At 41.0% G+C, this 18548-nt stretch overlaps 3 protein-coding genes and 1 long non-coding RNA gene across 7 annotated transcripts in view; 2 read left to right on the top strand and 2 right to left on the bottom strand.

Annotated features, from left to right (window-relative positions):
• Positions 1–15139, bottom strand: part of acbd6 (acyl-CoA binding domain containing 6) — a 31274-nt gene extending 16135 nt beyond the window's left edge. Inside the window, exons 1-7 of one of the 2 annotated variants that reach the window (XM_046048877.1) lie at positions 15038–15139; positions 13974–14203; positions 12891–12955; positions 12629–12725; positions 10491–10567; positions 6716–6821; positions 2380–2469 (exon numbers count right to left, since the gene is read on the bottom strand). In XM_046048877.1, the coding sequence (XP_045904833.1) occupies positions 2380–2469; positions 6716–6821; positions 10491–10567; positions 12629–12725; positions 12891–12955; positions 13974–14105 (567 nt within the window). In that variant the 5' untranslated portion in view covers positions 14106–14203; positions 15038–15139. Of the gene's footprint in view, positions 1–2379; positions 2470–6715; positions 6822–10490; positions 10568–12628; positions 12726–12890; positions 12956–13973; positions 14932–15037 lie in introns of those variants that run through there. The other variant, XM_046048876.1, reaches the window with a different exon arrangement.
• faf1 (Fas (TNFRSF6) associated factor 1) overlaps positions 1–18548 on the bottom strand; it is a 1021784-nt gene that overhangs the window by 498634 nt on the left and 504602 nt on the right. The window lies entirely within an intron of this gene.
• On the top strand, positions 5516–7008 carry LOC123970688. The gene is made up of 5 exons (XR_006825037.1): positions 5516–5606; positions 5725–5842; positions 5961–6254; positions 6408–6489; positions 6946–7008. It is a non-coding gene; the product is annotated as an uncharacterized LOC123970688 (long non-coding RNA).
• Positions 14023–18548, top strand: part of xpr1a (xenotropic and polytropic retrovirus receptor 1a) — a 72281-nt gene continuing 67755 nt past the window's right edge. The window contains exons 1-2 of one of the 3 annotated variants that reach the window (XM_046048843.1): positions 14023–14533; positions 16368–16971. In XM_046048843.1, the coding sequence (XP_045904799.1) occupies positions 16903–16971 (69 nt within the window). In that variant the 5' untranslated portion in view covers positions 14023–14533; positions 16368–16902. Of the gene's footprint in view, positions 14534–14567; positions 14587–16231; positions 16254–16367; positions 16972–18548 lie in introns of those variants that run through there. The other 2 variants (XM_046048845.1, XM_046048844.1) reach the window with 2 other exon arrangements.

Here is an 18548-nt window from a genome sequence, read left to right as displayed (position 1 = left end):
ACAAAAAAAGAAACAAATAAACAAAAGGATGTTCGAGCAGGTTCTAATGAGAAGCATATCGTTCTGTAAGCTTTACATAGTGAGATAATTTGGCATTGCGACAGAGTGGTATGATTTAGCTGACAATATTTTTCTCTCAGCAACCTCTCTGCCACCTCATAAATCTGATAACCAGTAACTCTGCTGCAGAGGTCCAATGTCTTCTCTATTCAGTCTTCTCCACGGCCGGAAAGTTGAAAAGGTCCTGATGGCCTGAAGGCACAAATTCAGGGTGTGCCGCTCTGACTGGCAAAAAAAAAAAAAAAAAAAAAAAAGAAGCTCCCTCTGAAACATTCTTTTGGATACCTGTATGTACTCCGTCTTTGATCAAAAAGGCACATTTTTAAAGCACCATAGGTTTTTAAGTAATTAAAATACACCTGAAATCGCTAGATTACCGTCGTCCTGTCTTTGTTTGCTCCTTTACAAATGAGTCATGATAAAAAGATTGGATTATTTCCCTCTATGTGTTTTAATTCGAAAAGCTATAAAATCAGACAAAAGTGATAAATTAAAAGTCGACTCAAATTCAGCCATCCATTATCACTACCTGGCCAAAGATTTATGTTTCCGACTTTGGCTACTGAAAAATCTTGGCACGCAGGGATATCAATTTATATTTTAATGATAGATACATGACTGTAAATACGATATATCTTACAAAAGGACAAAAGCCTCCATCCATACATCAGTCCTCCTCTGCTGTGATTATCTTGATATGGCTCTAAATCATTAGTGAAGTGTTTCGTAGTTATCCCACTGTTAAGTCTTTTATGAACCATTCGCCACAAATCCCCCCCTGCCTCCCAGCAGGCATTCAAAACAAAAGGGGCCACGCATGACCACAAAAGAGAAAGTCATTTGTGAAATGTCCTGATTATGTGGGTTGTGCAACGTAAAACAATTTGCCTGATTACTTCCAATTGATTCGGCCTTACAGTTAAAGCCTAAGTGTGCAGCCCGGTGAACTGCACTGTGTTGTGCCGCTGGGCAGGGAAGAGGAGTAATTTCTCCAATGTGCAGCTGAGCCAGCTTACTTCCAAAAGCCTCCTGCCATGCTGATAAACCTCGGCGAAGGCTAAACACTAGGCTAGCTACCAGCTAACTCTGTCTGCTAAAGCCCAGAGGGATTTGTCTGTGGCACAAAGTGAATTAAAAGTGACCTTCTGGAAGGGCTGGAGAGGATGGAGAGAGAAGAGAGAAGGGCTTCTTTGGGTTTCCATGTGTGCACAGCAGTGACTTTCCTTTCATCCCCAACCTAATACCATGTAACACACACACACACACACACACACACACACACACACACTGTACCGACTACTACAACAAAATACAGCCACTGGACTCCTGTCCTGTCCTGGTGAAGTAAAACTCATCTTTGTTAACTTCAAGGGATCAAACAATGAAATTAAACTTCTCCTGCGGAGCAAACTCGAAGTATTTGTATTGAAAACTTTGAACTGCATGAATGTTTATTTTATTCTACCACATTAAAAAAACATCCCAGCTCTCAAGTTTAGTCATTTATGCGAATATAGAGGTGGAATCTAGTAACATAATAGAGATCTGGTGTCCCGCTCCAGTTTTGGGCAAGTTCTGCTGTTCCACTCGCCTCTGTTCAACGATGTATTTTCTTACACTGATCTTTTGGAAAAATAACACCGGTGTTTCCTGTCCATATAAAATAGGCCAAGAACTCTTGGGATTTGTAGTTGTTGAATAAAACAGAAACTAGAATATACAATGTTGAAAGCTTTGTCCAAAGACTTCAAAGGTCCTTAACAGACTCACGTCATGATGCAGACTGAGAAAGAGAAGATCCCGAATTCGTAATGATTCTTCAGATGGTTTGGACTTGATCTCTTCCAGTCCACTGAAGAAATCCTAAAGTGTTCTCTGACATTAAACTCAAATCCCAATCCAGTTGCGAGCTGCAATGTTCTTTGGTGATCTGCCGTCTGCTTATCTTTATATATTCTCTCTTTTTATTTCTTGTTCAATTAAGTTGAGATCCCCACACTTTCGTTATCAGGTTGCAAAGCTGAAAGCTGGAGCCTTTCTCCCTTTGGTAACAACAGTGAGTGAGGAAAGGGAAGTATAAAGTACTTCCATCTGCACAACAGCCTGAAGTTGGGGCGAGACTTTGGTTCTCTAACGCCAAGAACTTCAAACTTCAAACATTCCAGGTAAATACGACATAACAAGTCGTCATATAATTTCAAGCAAGCCAGGTTCATTCATATAGAAATAAATTATCACACCAATCGCAAACTGAAGTTCTTTTTGTTTTTTTAAGACACAAACTGAATGTACTAGCAGATTTTCAAAAATGTCACTCACCTGACTGTTGATGTCCGCTTTGTGCTGCAGTAATACAGAGACCAGCTCTTTGTGTCCTCTGTCACAGGCCCAGTGCAGGAGAGCCCGACCCTTCGGACACAAACATGCAAGTGCACAGCAGATGATTAGTAGGACTCTACATACCTTTAAATGGCATGTGCAAAGACAGTGTGGATCAATTATGAATTACACCAAAAACACACAATCACCCTCCTCCTCCTCACCCTTGTCCTCCTCTACCTCATGCTCTTCAAAGTTAACTTGGACTCCAATCTGTCTCTTTGCTCTCAGACAAAATAAATTATGCACTACCATTCAGAACTCAGAGCCTTTGGACCTCAGTTCCACAATAACCTGCGGACAGAGTGATGAGATGTGCGTGTGTGTGTGTACAAAGATGAGCAGTGAGGTGGTTCAAGCACTGACCGAGGGCTCACAGACAAATTGCAGTAACCTGCACACGGTCTGTAAAGCTTGATTGATGGGACACTATGCACAAAGCAAGAGCAACCCCCTGATCAACAAGCCCCTACTCTATCTCTCTCACACACACACACACACACACACACACACAAACACACACACCCCTCTCCTTAGGTCCAAGATCCTTGTTCTAATAAAACCACGCAAGCTCATTTTTCAGTGAGGCCAATTAGGTAAAGCAAACTCTCCAAGTCCAATTCTGTTGCTTAAATCATATTGATCACCATGGCTGCATGTTAAAATGGATACTTATAAGCCAGGCCAGAATACCAATAAGTTGGTCTCTCCCTCCCTTGCTCTCTCTTTCCTGCTGTCTTCCAGGTGAGCTGCTGCTGACTGCTGGCCACATTTTCTTTGAAAGCCACAGTTAACTACACTGCTCCAACAGGATACAGGATACTGCACATGTGTGCGCACGCGCGTACACACACGCACACACACGAGTTGCAGTGATTAATAAAACACTGAATGTGTCAAAAAGAATAAGCACAGCATTCAAAGTTGAGAACCCACCATTTACAGAAACATTCAGAGTTCTGGCCGCCAGCCTTGATATTTAGAAGAGAGAGCACTAAGAAGGGTCTCTTCTGATCGTGGCTGAATTAGTCCAATCCAAGAAGATGAACCACAGGTAATAAAATGTTGAGCACATGCTGCTCATGTGAGTAGACGACTAAAAGCCTTCATTCTCTTTATTTGTAGAGAAGGACAAACTCCCACTCACTGTGGAGGAGAGAAGCACCGCTATATATTAGCAGTTACATCCCTAACTAGACACACAAATAGACACAACATGCAAACCAGGGGTCTGAAATCTAATCTCAGTTTAGGATTTCTGGGTTTACAGAAACACCTTTCCTAACTGGATCTTATCTTAGGATAGGAATTTAGCCATTACAGAATGTCCTAACTGGGGAAGAACTGAACAATGAAGATGGGAAACAACATGAACACCGAAATCTTTTGATTGAAAGGCTACTCAAACTTTATAATGACGCTTTAAGTTTCCCAGACCATGTATTAATAGGAAACTGCCAAGACTTGATTTGATGTGATGCTACGTCCATTCAAATCTTTATCCGGGGCCAGTTTGGAAGAAAACTTCCCATAAAGGTAGGAATTCCTCTCCTCCACAGACACCATTAACACTTGTCCATTATAGCAAGCTAGCTAGCCAGTGACAAGTGACGTGAGACAGCCGTTGTCAAGGATAAAGGCAGTCTCATGTACGTTCTAAACTCAGATGACAGGACGAGTGCGGATTGAAGAATTTATAGTTATAGTTAGGATTTCTTAAGATAGAAGGTCTGAGATGGGATAGGACACAGCCATGAGTTTAGGAATTGCTTCTGTAATAGGAAGATTTTGCATACCTTTGAAACTTAAGTTAAGCTAAGACAAACAAACATTTTGTACAGTCGTCTTCTTTCCCCTTTCTCCTTGGCTCTGCCCTAATACACACTCACAGGTTAGCATGTTTGAGCTGGTATGAAACAGTAAGTATGCAGGGTAGGCAAGTATGCAAAAAAGTATGCAAGTGTGACGCACATTTGAAAGATGCCAACATGCAATAACAGAATGATAAATCCCATTGGAAACATAGTTCAAACAAAGTAAAACAAAATAAAATAGCATAATCCTACAGACATTTGCAAGTGTATCCAAATCTTAGACTTAGAAAACTTTTGGGATGCAGCACAAACCCTTTATCCACACAATACAAGACAACAAACAATAATCTAAGATCATCTCACCGTCATGATAAAATGATAATAAATAAATTAATATGTCTTCCTAGTGGCATTTAAAAGTGCATGTCAATAACTGTGATTTAAACTGCACTACTATTTTTTATGAAATCTGATTGATAAAGTTACTGACATTTAAATACCAGACAGACAACTTTAAGGCAGGATTATAAGGTGACTTTTGAGCAGTTTCTGACAGATATAGTCTGCTGGATATTTCTTGAAGACAATTGTGGTCAATAATAATCGGGTTGCCCCTCTAGACTTCTTTGTCTCGACTGCAGTTTATCAACACATGATGCACACTTCTCCTAGAACTGCTTATTAGTGGCATTCAGTGTCACTGTAGCTCACATTTCAGGATCTTCTACCCGCCAAACCAGCAATGCACCTATAAGATGGCTTGTTCTAAAAAGTCCTCACTTTAATGACACGCTAGATTCAGCCCTAGTAACTGAGCTATTTGTAAAGCAATTTTAGTTTTGTTGACTGATTCAGAGTGCAATCAGAACTAGACTGTCCAGTATTTGGATTATTTTGGAAGAGCTGAAATAATTAAAATAATCAAAAAGAACATATTAGTGACAAATAAGGTACAGGTAAACAAACTGGCAAACATTTCCCAAACTGAAGGAATGCAACACAAAACTATAAATGACATTAATCTTGCTTTAGAATTGTTAAGTAAAAGATTTGAGGTCAACACCCATGTGCTCCCTTTTGGGTTCCAATAAAGAATTAAACTATTTAATTTATATACAAACAATACACAATGTTATTGTTTATGATTTTTTCTGACTCATTCCATTTTTTAAATTTTAATTAATTACATACAAAACAGCATAATTTGACATTGTCACCTCCATTCTGCTTTTCCCTAATAGTTTTGGGAAGTATGTGCTTTTCCACAATGTTCTATCATACAAGACATATCCGGTTTTTATCGTGTTATCTTTTTTATGTGACTTAATCAACAATAATCCTAGACAGCTCCATGTAAGGAAACTATTGGATTACTCCTTTGGTTCCCTGAATATTTGCTTATCTGTTTTTGTTTCATTGTTATTTGAATATAATAGTGATACTGGATGGTTGTTAATTATCTGAAATTTAGAAAATTGTCGGAGCAACCAAGAGGAATGTGGAAATCGCATGAATGATGGGATGAGTTCATTAACCAAGCTTGTCCTATTGCGTTCTAAAAATCCTCCACACACTTGCAGTCTGAAATGGTATTTGGCTTTGTTGTTGACTACTAGAAATATGTAACACAGGTGGATATTTGGTCACATGCCCAAAGAGTGAGAACTGGGACAGAGCCTCTTTCTGCCTCTCTCTCTCTCTCTCCAGGCTGCAGATAAGGCTTCTTGCTGATGTGAAACTTCACCACTGCCCTCTGCTGTTGAGCAAGCTGCACTGCAGTTGAGCCAACCACAAAAATGGCAGTGGACACAGACAAAGCTTTCCCTGCCGAGGTCCCTCGGCCATCTGGCCTGTGGCTGGGAGCTCACTCACCAGCCGACCTGCCTGCTTATCTTTAGAGCGGCTGTGGTGAGGTGCTGAGTGAGCCATTTGGCCTGGCCGATATTTAATCGAGGGCAGATGAATGGATATCAGGGTCAATCCAGAAAACACCTCAGGATGGTAATAGCAGGTCATACAATTTACGCATCTCACCCTGAGGAGTGGTTTCCATGTGTTTGTGGCTTCAGATCATTGAAACCATTATGTAACAATTGCAAAAAGAGCCGTGTGAACCATCCCCCAGTGACCTGTATTTTCAATGATGTTCTACAGATCATTTTCACCTGCCCTCCTGCACAAGGGGTCAGAGCAGATGGTACAGACTCAGTGCCTTGCTAAAGGACACTTCAGCAAGGTAAATCTCTCCTGATATGTTGGTTGAACATGAATTATCTGTATTATCAAAAAATGGTAGATTTTCCTACTCTGCCCTGTTGTTGCCACTTACCCATATTGTATATAGACAACACAGTATTTTCATGGTAATAATATATTCATGCACAGCAGCACTATTAACAACAACTCTCACATGCCATCAGTACAGTTGAACTTGATTTCTAGGCACTACGTTTTGTTGTTACCTCTTCGTCTTTAGTATTGACATCCACTTTCTGGGAGCTGATGGCCTTGCTGATGTGGTCAATGTTATTTTCTCTGCAGTAGTCAAAGATGTTTTTATCCTCTTCCCTGAGAGTGATACAGAAACAGAGACAGAGAGGGAGAGAAAGAAGAAGATTCAGTCAACTTTATTTTTTTACCATAATTTATAGTTAAAGAATCAGATGACTTTGCTTCACTGTCTTTGGTTTAGATATCTTAAAACCTGGGCAAACCAAACCAAAACAACTATCTGCACGGCTATACACCACCACAGGTAAGTGAGAAAATACACTTTCTGTTATTTGGGTGAACCGACCCTATAAATGCCTTGCATGTCCAGTCAAGTGCTTCATGTGTTACATGTGTGCACACACCCAGGAAAGCAAACACCGTGCCACGAGAGCATTTAGTCATCAAACACACAGATAACACAAAACACATAACTACTCTGTCTCATACACAAGCAGCAGCCACATGTGCCACATCCCTCGGGAATACTGGCTTATACGACACACACCCAACCACGCACACCACCATCCCACCTCTGATTATATCTCTGTGTCTCTAATCACCTCCTGGCATTGGGGACAGGAGTGAGTGCTGGGGGGAGGCAGGTTGCAGTGGTGGTGGTGGTGAAGGAGGGCTGTTGGGTGAAGGGGAGAGAAGGGGTGAAATCTCATTTAGAGCTTTACGCCTTCCCCTCCCTCTTACCCATGCTGGCCATTCAGATTAATTGAATTTAGTGCTCTATTGTCTGATAAAAACCCTACATACCCACCGCTTTACCACTCCCACGCAGTATGTCAGTCATCCCCAAAGCCAAATCCCCCACTTCCTGTCTCCAATGCTGGCTTGCTCTGCCACACTGGGCCATAAATGTCCCACAGCACACACCTGGCTCCAGTCACACAGGAGACACTTTGGGCTGTTGCCCCATTAAAACTGATGTTGTTTAGCTTTGTGTTGAGTATGTGGCCTTACCTACACTGCCAGTGCTGTGTTAACATGAAGATACAGAGGCCAGACAAAAGTCATATCAGAAAGGGCAACGATCTTCAGTGTTTTCTAATAAAGAACACCTCCACAAAATATAACCGTAAGAGGAAAAGAGCAGAGGGGCTATTTCACAAAATAACTGGCATTTATTTTATGATTAAAGCAACTGTTTAGGTTGTCACATACTAACTGAATTAAATCACAAGCCTAGATGTGGGTTTAGAGCTGCAATGATTAGTAGATTAATCAATTAGTCTATCTGCAACAATTTAGATAATCATTGAGTCTTACATGCTAAAGGTTTCCAACATCAGCCCTCTCTTACACCGCTGGATAAACTACTTAAAACTACCCCGAGTGGACTTAAACCATTCTAACGCACAACCAACACATTTTATTGTGAGAATTCAGTTTCAAAATAGACACAAACACGGCAAGACACAAACAAAGTTTTTTCTGTCGTTTGTTCTTTAATGAAGCTCTGCACTTTTCTTTCTTCAGCTTTTCATCTACATGCTTCTCTCCCAATTCTCTTTCCTCCCCTCCCTCTTCCCGCCACCGCCTCATCATCCCGTGATGAATTATGAATAACTCATTACACTTTTATCACGGCTACGTTATGTATGAGCACGTTCATTTACATACTCCTGATTACCAGCACTATGTTTATTCATGAGTTTCAGCACGGGGCCACACCCACTTCCTTGTCTGATGGCCATGGTGACCCCAAGTGTCCCTGATGTGTGGCCGCCATCCGTCTCCCCGGCAACTAATCAATAGGCCAGCTCATCAGTCTTTCGTCGATGGTCGGACAGGGCTGACCTGACAGGCGCATGACACATGCTCACATACATAAAGCACAAGCACAAATCTGCAGTATGTAGTGGAAGCTTATATAATATGCACAATTGCTAAAATAAGTTTATTTATGAATGTACACACACAACCAACACCTGGATATAGTCTGTACCACAGTGAGAGTACACATGAAACCACCCACATAGACACAAACACACACAGGCTATAAACAAACAAATGATTAATGTGGGTCCTATAAACGACATGACATCAACAGCACTGCAATGCATGCTGGGAAGGTCACAGGCTACTCTGTCATCACAACAGCTGGGGTACAGAAGGTTGTGTGTGTGTTTGTGTGTGTGTGTGAGTGTGTGAGAGAGAGAGAGACAGAGAGAGAGAGAGTTTTATGTGTTCATGTGTGTGTCCAGTATGGTGTACTGGCAGATATGTCCTTCATCCATCAGGCTAAACTGGCCACAGTGGTGGAGAACACTCATCTACCTGAGCTTCACACTGATCAGCACCACAACCACACCATCCATCACACACACACACACACACACACACACACACACACACACACACACACACACACACACACACACACACACACACACACACACACACACACACACACACACACGGGCACACACACACGGGCACACACACACACACCCCTACACAATCCGTCATCAATTCCCCTATATGAGTCTGGTCGATGCTCTCAACATTGCTGAGCTCCATGGAAGTACGAGAAACAATGAGAACTCAAATAACTCAGCAGCGGCTTCCAGCAAAGTGTGCGGACAATAAGATCTCTAGTGTTGATCCGAATCCTTTTTTCCCCCCAAGGTGGTTGAGAGAATTACAAATGTAGCATTCATAGCCTCTTCAATCACACACTGATCAGCTCAGTAAGCCAGGGATATTGCTAATCAATCCTGTTTTTGTCCACACACACACAGATTAAGATGAGCAGTGAGCAATGCAATTAACTCTGTCTGGTTAACAGGTGCTTAGCTGTTTAATATGGAGCGTGTGTGTGTGTGTGTGTGTGTGTGTGTGTGTGTGTGTGTGTGTGTGTGTGTGTGTGAGTCAGAAAGAGGAAATTGAAATGCAGCAGAGCAGCGAGTGTGACAGTTCCGGCAGGTTATGCATGGTTTCTGATGCAATCGCATCAACGTATAGCGGCAAGTTTATGTGTGCACACATGTGCATAAGTGTGTATGTGTGTGCCATGTTAATGACTTCCTCCTGTTTGGTCTCCCTCGAGACATTGTTGCTACTGGATATCACCAAAGAGAGCATCGTTCTGGGAAACCTGCTGTACCTGCCTCCCTCCGATGTATCCGGTGCGTGTGCATCACCCCCCCGAATCGTAACGTAATTAAAAAGGGGAGACTCTGGCCACCCTTCCAGAGACTGTGCATACTAATCACATACAGCCATTTAGGAGGAAAACCTGCAGGATTCACACATCTCATTTTCATCTCCAAAAGAGCTCTTTTTTCATTGAAATGAAGATGAGGTTTTTAAGCTTGAGTAAGTCTGCCAAGCAGAAGTAAATGGAGAATATATTTCATTAACATAAATCCGAACTGTATGACGTCTCTGGGCTCTAACTGCAGTTACGGTCTGTTGAATATAATCAAATACAGCATCACGATCAGTGGTTAACAATGCCAGACTCAGATCGAGTTGACCTAAGCATTAAATAAGTGGTGATTCACAACTGGAGGAAAAAAAGCTGAGTCTGTTCGAGCACCCTCAAGAACTGGGAAATGCATTTAGATGCTTTGGCATCTGAAAACACAACCAAAGAACACAGAGTTAAATAAACACAGTATGTTTCTGTGAAACTCATATAATATATAATATATATATAATATATATAAATAAATATATATATATATATATATGTGTATGTGTGTGTGTGTGCGTCACTTCTGATGTAAATACCTGATCATCTCCTCCTGGTACAGAGAGCTGACTGCTGCTCCTCCAAAGCCTGTTCTTCTTTCCGCCCCTCGTCTTTCCTGTCAAATAGAAGTGACTCATTAAATAACAATTTCCACCTTAAAACTACTGTATCCTGTTAAAAAGCGTAATTCTTGTTCAATGACAGCTAGTGTCAAGCACCAACCTAGTCAAGTCTAGGCTTAGTTCAGCACGCTGTGTTGCTATCCCATATGTATAGCAATACAAAAGGCTTGGCTTCATCTATTCACCTTGAATGGCTGTACCTATATCTTTTCACCTATAGCCTTTGTAAAGCTAATGCACGACACCGGTGAAGTTCAAAATGTGTAATTTAGAAAACAAGTCTCTGGGGATTTAGACATGACCTCATAGGTAATAAATGTCCAGCAATATGCACAAGACCAATATAAAATATATAGCGCCTTAATTTGACTCTTGTTAATCTTCTGTGTTTTCCTTAGAATTCCATATTACATTCAGTTCAGCCAAGACTTTATTACCGAGCCTATTCTTCACTGACCAACCTCGACTCACAAAAGAACCCACACAAATCTGATTTCAGAAAATAGCAAGAGCAGGGGGAGAACACGACAAGCGGAGCAAAACAACTATGCGTGCACTTTTGGGGAAAACCTAATTCACTTCAGAAACTCAGAATATTCGCTGATGCACTGGCCCTGCTCCTCTAAAGTATAATGTAATATAAAGCCAGTCTCTGCTCAACAATTGAGGCAGGAAGAGAGGTCAATTCTGGCTATTATTCTCTCCCTTGCTTCTCTGTCTATGTACTCCTACTTACACCATTTGACTGCTCTTCCAAAAGAATAGCCACTGCCATGCTATGGTGCTTTGTTAACACTAATACAATCAGTTTCTTTTCAGGGGGGGCATTTGTGCATTTGCTCGGCCTGTCTGCCAGGCTTTCTCCTGGCATTGTGCAGCTGTGGGGCAGAGTCAGCGAGTATTGCCCCGCAGCGTGGCCGAAGAGAAAAGAATGTGTCAGGGTTGGACATGTTTTTGACAGTGATGCTATTAAAGAGACATAAATAAGGAAGGAGAGGAAAGAAATGGGAGGGATGGGGGTAAAAGAGTGAGGGGGTTAAAGAAGGTGTGTGTGTGTGGGGGGGGGGGGGGGGGGGGGGGGGGGGGGGGGGGGGGGTTAATAGAGGATGTGTGAGCAATGGGACACTGCACATAAATGTATAATTTGGCTTTTCAATTCATTTCAATTCTAGAAAAAACAACCTACTTCCATCTCTCTGGAGCTGTGCTTGTAGAGCAATATGTGGTTGGAGAGTATACTACACTTGTTCGCAACATGGTACAGCAGTTTTCAGTTTCTCCATAGAAATAATTTTGATCTCAAATATCAAATAAATATGAGCACAAAGTTGTTGTTTTAACTGAATGCTTCCACTTGCTGCTCCAAAGGACAGCCTGTCCATGGCAACAACTCTCCTGACACAGTCAACAGGAGCACGTAGATATGTAGACAGTCTCTCTTATGTCTCCATAGTAACAGGCACATCTCGACAGCCATACTATGACTACAATGACTATTTTTTTGCATTATTTATATCCCAATATGTCAGCTAAAGATAACATAATCTTCTAATGTATTTTTCATGCTACATATACAGAATAAAGAGTGACTAAGAGGCCTGGGACAAAATGACATTGTGACACTGACCTCTGTTGGCAAAAAACTGCACTGCAGCTTAAAGGGGCAGCAATGATATCAGATGTTTCTATATTTGTCATCCTTTTAATCTGACTGTGAATCAGACCTGAGTCCAATACTTATGTTTATTTGAAATACCTTTAAAGGCTAGTTTAAATAAACATGAAGTCAGACAGGTGGTGCAACACTTTTACCATCTGTGTTGTTAACATCAATCACCTAAGAAGGTTTTATTAAAACTCCCTCTTCCTACTCTTATAAGAGGTCTGTCCATATACAGTATGTTTATTAATTTGATTTATCCAATGCTTATTTTGGAATCCACTATATTACAATTCAGAATTATACAAAGTTGTATATTATAGTGCAATACATAGAGTAGTATAAAATCAAAATTAGTGTTGAGAATCAGCTTCTCACAAATGGTTCTCATTACCTTCGTGCTGCCTTCAGGGTCTAACACATTGACACAGGAAATGTACTCCTGCATTGCCTGCTCCGCCTCCATGTCTCCAAGCTGCTTCCAGGCTTGCCTGTAATGACATCATAAATGTGTCACCACAATCATAACGCACAGTTGTAAACTGGAGGTTTGCATTTTTATCTGTACTATGTGTTGTAATGTAAGTAACATTATGAAAAATGTATCATCTGCAAACTTTTTATTGAAAACTGACACCCAATTTTAGGCTACATACCATTTTCTCTGTCCTTCAAAGTCAAAGAAGCCAGGCTTTGTTGTATTGCACTTTCCCACTTTGGCCTGAAAACCAAACAAATACAAATTACTCATCTGATCCAGTATTATCCTGAGCAAATTAGGCTACATCAGATGACAACATACAGTGACCTCCAAAACTATGGGTAAGCAAGGTTTCTTATTTTTGCTTTCCACTAAAGACATTTGGGTTTGCGATCAAAAGATGAACATGAAACAAGCAGTCAGATTGTCAGCTTTTATTTCCCGGAATTTACATGCATATATGTTTTACCATTTTAGAACACAACATTTGTTTCAGACAACCCCACTTTTGGCTGAGCAAAAACATTGGAACAGCATATCCCTTGCATGCAATAAATGAACTGATCCTGTGACCCACAGTCATCACCAAACCTTTAGCTTGTTTTATTGAGATGTTTTTCCAAGCCTTTACTGAAGCTTCTTACAGTTGTGGTTTGTTTTTAGGGGGTTCTCCCTTTAGTCTCCTCTTCAGCAAGTAAAATGCATTTTCATTAGGATTTACGTCAGGAGACTGAGTTGGCCAGTACAAAACCTTCCACTTTTCCCCCAAAGAAACTTCTTGGTTGTGTTGGCAGTATGCTTTGCGATGTTGTTTTGCTGCAAGGTGAAGTGCCTTCATAAAAGTTTTTAATCATTTCTTTGTACAAAGGCAGATACAATGTTTCGGTAGACTTCTGAATTAATTCTGCTGCTACCATCATGAGTTACATCATCAATAAAGTTGAGTGAAACAGTTCCAGAAGCAGCCATGCAAGTCCAAGCCATGACATAACCATCACCACGTTTCACGGATGAGCTGATTATATGTAGATCCTTTCCTGTCTTCAGTGTATGGCAAAAATAAAATAACTTGTCCTTGCTGTACTTTTGGAGGGCACTGTAGTATCTGGGCCTAACGTTACCTCATCTCTCAAAAACCAGGGATGATAGAGATGTTGGGCTTCAGTGTATGTGGATCTTATCTAAAGCCAAATGATGATAGTATTTGAGGGGTTAATTTGGCCTACACAACCACAGTGCCATTTAATCCGACACTCACCTGTTTGTAGCGTGCATATAGGTACAGTAGCTGGTCCCTGCTGGCCGTCTGAACCAGATCTCGTACCCGGTCGGCTGCAGACTCGAACTCCCGCTCCAGCTCGTCTCCCTCCAGCCGGTCCCCCATTTCCATGCCGCTGCAGTCAAATTTACTCAAACCCAGGTCCGAGTCAGAGTCCGAGCCTGCTCCACCTAGGGGCTCCCCTGTGTCAGGCCGGGCAGGGTCTGTACCTGAGCCAGTCGCAGTGTCCGGAGAGGACGACGGCGACCCAGAAGCCATTGTTATTAGTGTTTATAACGTTAGAGACGACGTGCGACGACGAGCGCCGTGTATCCGTATTTAAAACGTTAAATGCGAACGGAAAGTATCTGCCTGATAGGTATTTGTTAAGTATGTCAGGGGCGATTTTGTTTTTTAATCCGTTATCGTTATGAATCCGTGACAGTGGGATTTATTTCTACTGTTTGTGGTCCGTTTGTGGTACTGTCAACTAAAAGCACCGGCTGAACTCAATGCTAGCAAGAAAGGTTCCGGCAGTCTTCCTATCAGGGCTTCATTTGGTAAGAAAAAAACATGTTAGGAAAAACGAAATAAAGACAACGGTAAAATGTTGGTATGTCTATATTTAAATAACAGTATATATGAAAAGAAAATCTTTAGGGGCGTTTTAGTTGTCTACAATTTGCATGGTATTACCATTCAGTTAACATTAAAACAACTAACGTTAACGTTAAATTCACAGTCAGCGGTAAAGTTACTATCTAAAGTTAGCGTCATTAGCTAGCTGACGTTATTACGTTAGCTAAAGTAGCTTGCAGTTAGCCAGCTGATTCTTTGAATTGGTCAAATAGTGGTTTATTAAATCTCTTCAAATATAAACCATTCACATTTTATCACATACCACTGCATGGTAATTTTTGTAAAGTGTAACATACGGCCTGCATTTTGATTGTTAGCCTCCTAACTTTAGCTAACTTTACCTGGTTGCCTCGATCTACAGCAAAGTAACGCAGGTGAATTTAATGTGGCCTTTAATTGCCGCGTTTTACAGCAAACTAACTTACTTGTTTAATTACTTTTGTGTTCACTTTCAGTTTCATTCCAAGGGTCAATATATTGCTTATCTTCTACTGCAACTAGGGTGACCAGATGAGAATGTGTGAAATTCGGGACGGGGGGCGTGGCTACCGGTACATTGAGTGTGAATACACCTGAAAATCAAAACACAACGCTTAAATTAATTATTTTTGTTCATGAAGTCACCTATCTGTTATTAGGAAAAATACAACTGTGGATATGTTGGTAAATCATGATCTTTTACCTAATTTTTATATTTATTTTATTCATGTAATCAGTGCAGTGTCATCTGTCTGCGCAACACGCGTGTTAGATCTCTCCGCCGTGCCGAGCCTGCCTGAAGCTACACTTTCCCTGTCCTTGGGACTGTAAATTCCACTAACCACAAGAAAACAAAAAGGGGAAAAGAGCACGAAGAGTGTTACTTTGTGGCTATAACAACGCTGTTGACACAATGTACAGATAACCTGCAACCCCTGCAGGAGCAAGCGAACTGTACATCGATCAGTGTATGTTTAATTAGGCTATAATCAAAACTCATGTTAGGTCTAATTTTCGGGACAAACCGGAAAGGGGTCGGGACAACTGCTCGTAATTCGGGACGTCTGGTCACCCTAAATGCAACTAACACAACATTTATAACATGACTGAGTTTTTGTTGACACCTGTCATGAGGCAAATGTGGCAACACATGTGCGCTGGTGGCAAAATGCATTAGCGCGGTTTGTCCAGCAGATGCTGCTATTGGCATAATGATGAATTGCCACCTGTTCCGTCTCTGCGACAGACACTGAGCGGTTGTCCCAACCATTCACGAGAGTAACTATATATTTTCACAGAGTAACTTATTCAACTTATTCAACTTGTTTAGGATGTTTGTAGTCTCGTTCTCATTAACCTTAATTTTTATCTTCCATAAATGTAAGGACCTTTTGGAGTATGAACAACATAATGAAATACTTTTTGAAATGTCCCATGAGTAATAGCCAATTATCCTGTTCTCTTAAAAATCTCTGCCTTTTCAGAGCACAAAGGCTTCTTTATTAAATTGAGCATCCAAGTAGCCTATCTATACAGTAATTTCCCATTTCCCATTTCCAGATAAATTGTAGAAATGTTGAAATAACCAGAAGGGCTCTGCACAACCGTAACTCTAATGGGACGTAGAGATGAGGACAGTCAGTCACGAATTAAAAAAAAAAAGTACGTTTGCAGTCATTATGTGATCTTTGAATGGAGTTTGCGCATACAACACACAATGTAAACTTTAAAGGATCAGATAATGTATATTTAGCTTTATCCCCTCTTTCATTGCAGACAGCAGCAACAGCAGCCTCGGCGGGGTACAGAAGGCGGCACTCGAGACAAAAACCTAAAGAGACGGGGGTCTGTGGTCTGAATTATCTGAGGCGAGAGGTTCCCTGACCGCACTGTGCCAACTAGTTTTCACAGGAGGTCCCAACAACGCCCGGTGCCATTGCGCGCTCTGCTGACGCAACCACGTCGCTGTGGCTCAATGCGATGGCGGACCGCAATGTCCCCAGATCTGCCCAGGGAGGGACGGAGCAAAGTCACTGAGCCACTCTCACCGGCTCCGTTAAAGTGCCGTCCGACCACCTGTTAAAGAGAGGCCGCTGCCATTCCCGTCTCTCGTGTGAAATAGTATGTTGGACGGGATCTGTTCGGAGTGCACTGACCGGGACGAGCTAGAAGTGGAGTGAAGAGGAGCGGAGTGCGCCGGGCTGACGCACCGCATGTCGAGCCAGCAAGTTGACTGTAATAACAAAAGTCGCGTCGACGGGGAAGGGGACAGCCGCTCTCGGAGGTTTGAGGGGACAGTTGTTTCGGCAAAATGAAATTCGCGGAGCATCTTTCGTCCCACATCACTCCAGAGTGGAGGAAACAATATCTTCAGTATGAGGTAAAGTGAAATTTATCTCATATTTCAAATAAACGCCTTGTGAATACGGGTATGGGCGAAACTCCTACAAATACACATTTTTTTAGAAGAAAGTGCAAGATAAGAGTCAATATTAACTGACACATTTCAATAGCTTTTCTAAAATATTGTTTTCAGTTTCAGTGTAGCATACTCCCCAGAGCAATAAACGACGGGGAAGATAAGGGATGTCCTTTTGTTTATGGAGGGCAGATTGACTGTTGGTGTTAAGAGCCATAGGGAGCATTCAATGTTTTTTTTTTTTTTATTGATGTTTGCTGAGTTTATGACACATACAAATTATCAGAATGAATAGTTTACTGGACTATTGAGTGCCTTTTTTCAAACTGGAACAGTTTAAAAAAAATTGTTAAAATGTTATTTTAACAATTCATAGTACTCATTTTTGAATATTCTATAAATAATTAATTTCTATAGCTTCTTTGTATGTTTATCTTTAGCATTTTCTTTGCAAAACAAATATGGATACTGTTGATTTCTATTACAATATGTGTTGTTCCTTGTCTTGATTTTGTCATGTAACTGAGAGGGTTTATATATAAAAAGGAAAACATAGTATTCATTGTCAATTGCTTTGATAATTCCATCTAACAAATTTACCTTCTTTGGATTATGCTTTAATTTTTATAATTTGCAGCAGTCTAACTGAGCGCATCAATTTTGCCCTATTATAAAATTGCAAATATTGTTCTCTATTTATTCTATGATTTTGACTCGACTTTTGGAAAAAAACGTGTACATAGTATTTTTAGTATATTATGATGTAGTTGTCATAAATATTTTGCACAATTAAAAAGGAACGGTTGTCTCTATGAACTGACTGGCAACACTTCATCTAACAGGATATTCTGTCTGGTTTCTGATGTCTGTGGATTTAAAGAGACCTTTGTGTGCAAGCATGGTCTTTGTTGGTGGGTGTACAATACTTGAGGAGTATTTTAGTTTCACACCCCACTTCTTTGCTTTGCTGGCTCTACATTAACAGCTTTATTGCAGACATACAGTGACAGGAAAGGCTGCTCCGTTCCATTTAGCTCTATGAATTATAGACAAAGACCCGTTTCCCTTCAACCTCAGCAGCCTACATCTGAGACTCAACAGAAGCTCATTGCACTGGTTTTATTTTGGAAACATGCCCACAATATTATTAAGTTTGCTACAGCAGACATTTGGATCTGTCCAGCTTGATATGAATGATGTGCTGTCATCATCGTGTAATGAAAACATCTTCATAATTCAAGTGGAAAACAATTAAAGCTATGTCAGATATGTAGTGGACACACTAAAAACAGCTCTACTCAAGAATTTTATTTGAATGGATTATTAACATACATGCACAGCCTATGTGGGGGCTTTGTATGCACAGACTGACGCACTGTGAGCCCAGGGACAGATGCATGGCCATACCAGCCATTTTACACCTCCAGTCTTCAGCTCGGCACTCACTGACCTGAGATGGATGATGATAGATTTTCTCTGTCATTATGCTTAGAGTTGTTATTCAGTTATACTGGATGATAATAATCTTGAATTGACAT

The sequence above is a fragment of the Micropterus dolomieu genome, linkage group LG05 (genome assembly GCF_021292245.1).
Source record: "Micropterus dolomieu isolate WLL.071019.BEF.003 ecotype Adirondacks linkage group LG05, ASM2129224v1, whole genome shotgun sequence".
Classification (NCBI taxonomy): domain Eukaryota; kingdom Metazoa; phylum Chordata; class Actinopteri; order Centrarchiformes; family Centrarchidae; genus Micropterus; species Micropterus dolomieu.
This window is presented reverse-complemented; position numbering and strand designations above follow the sequence as displayed.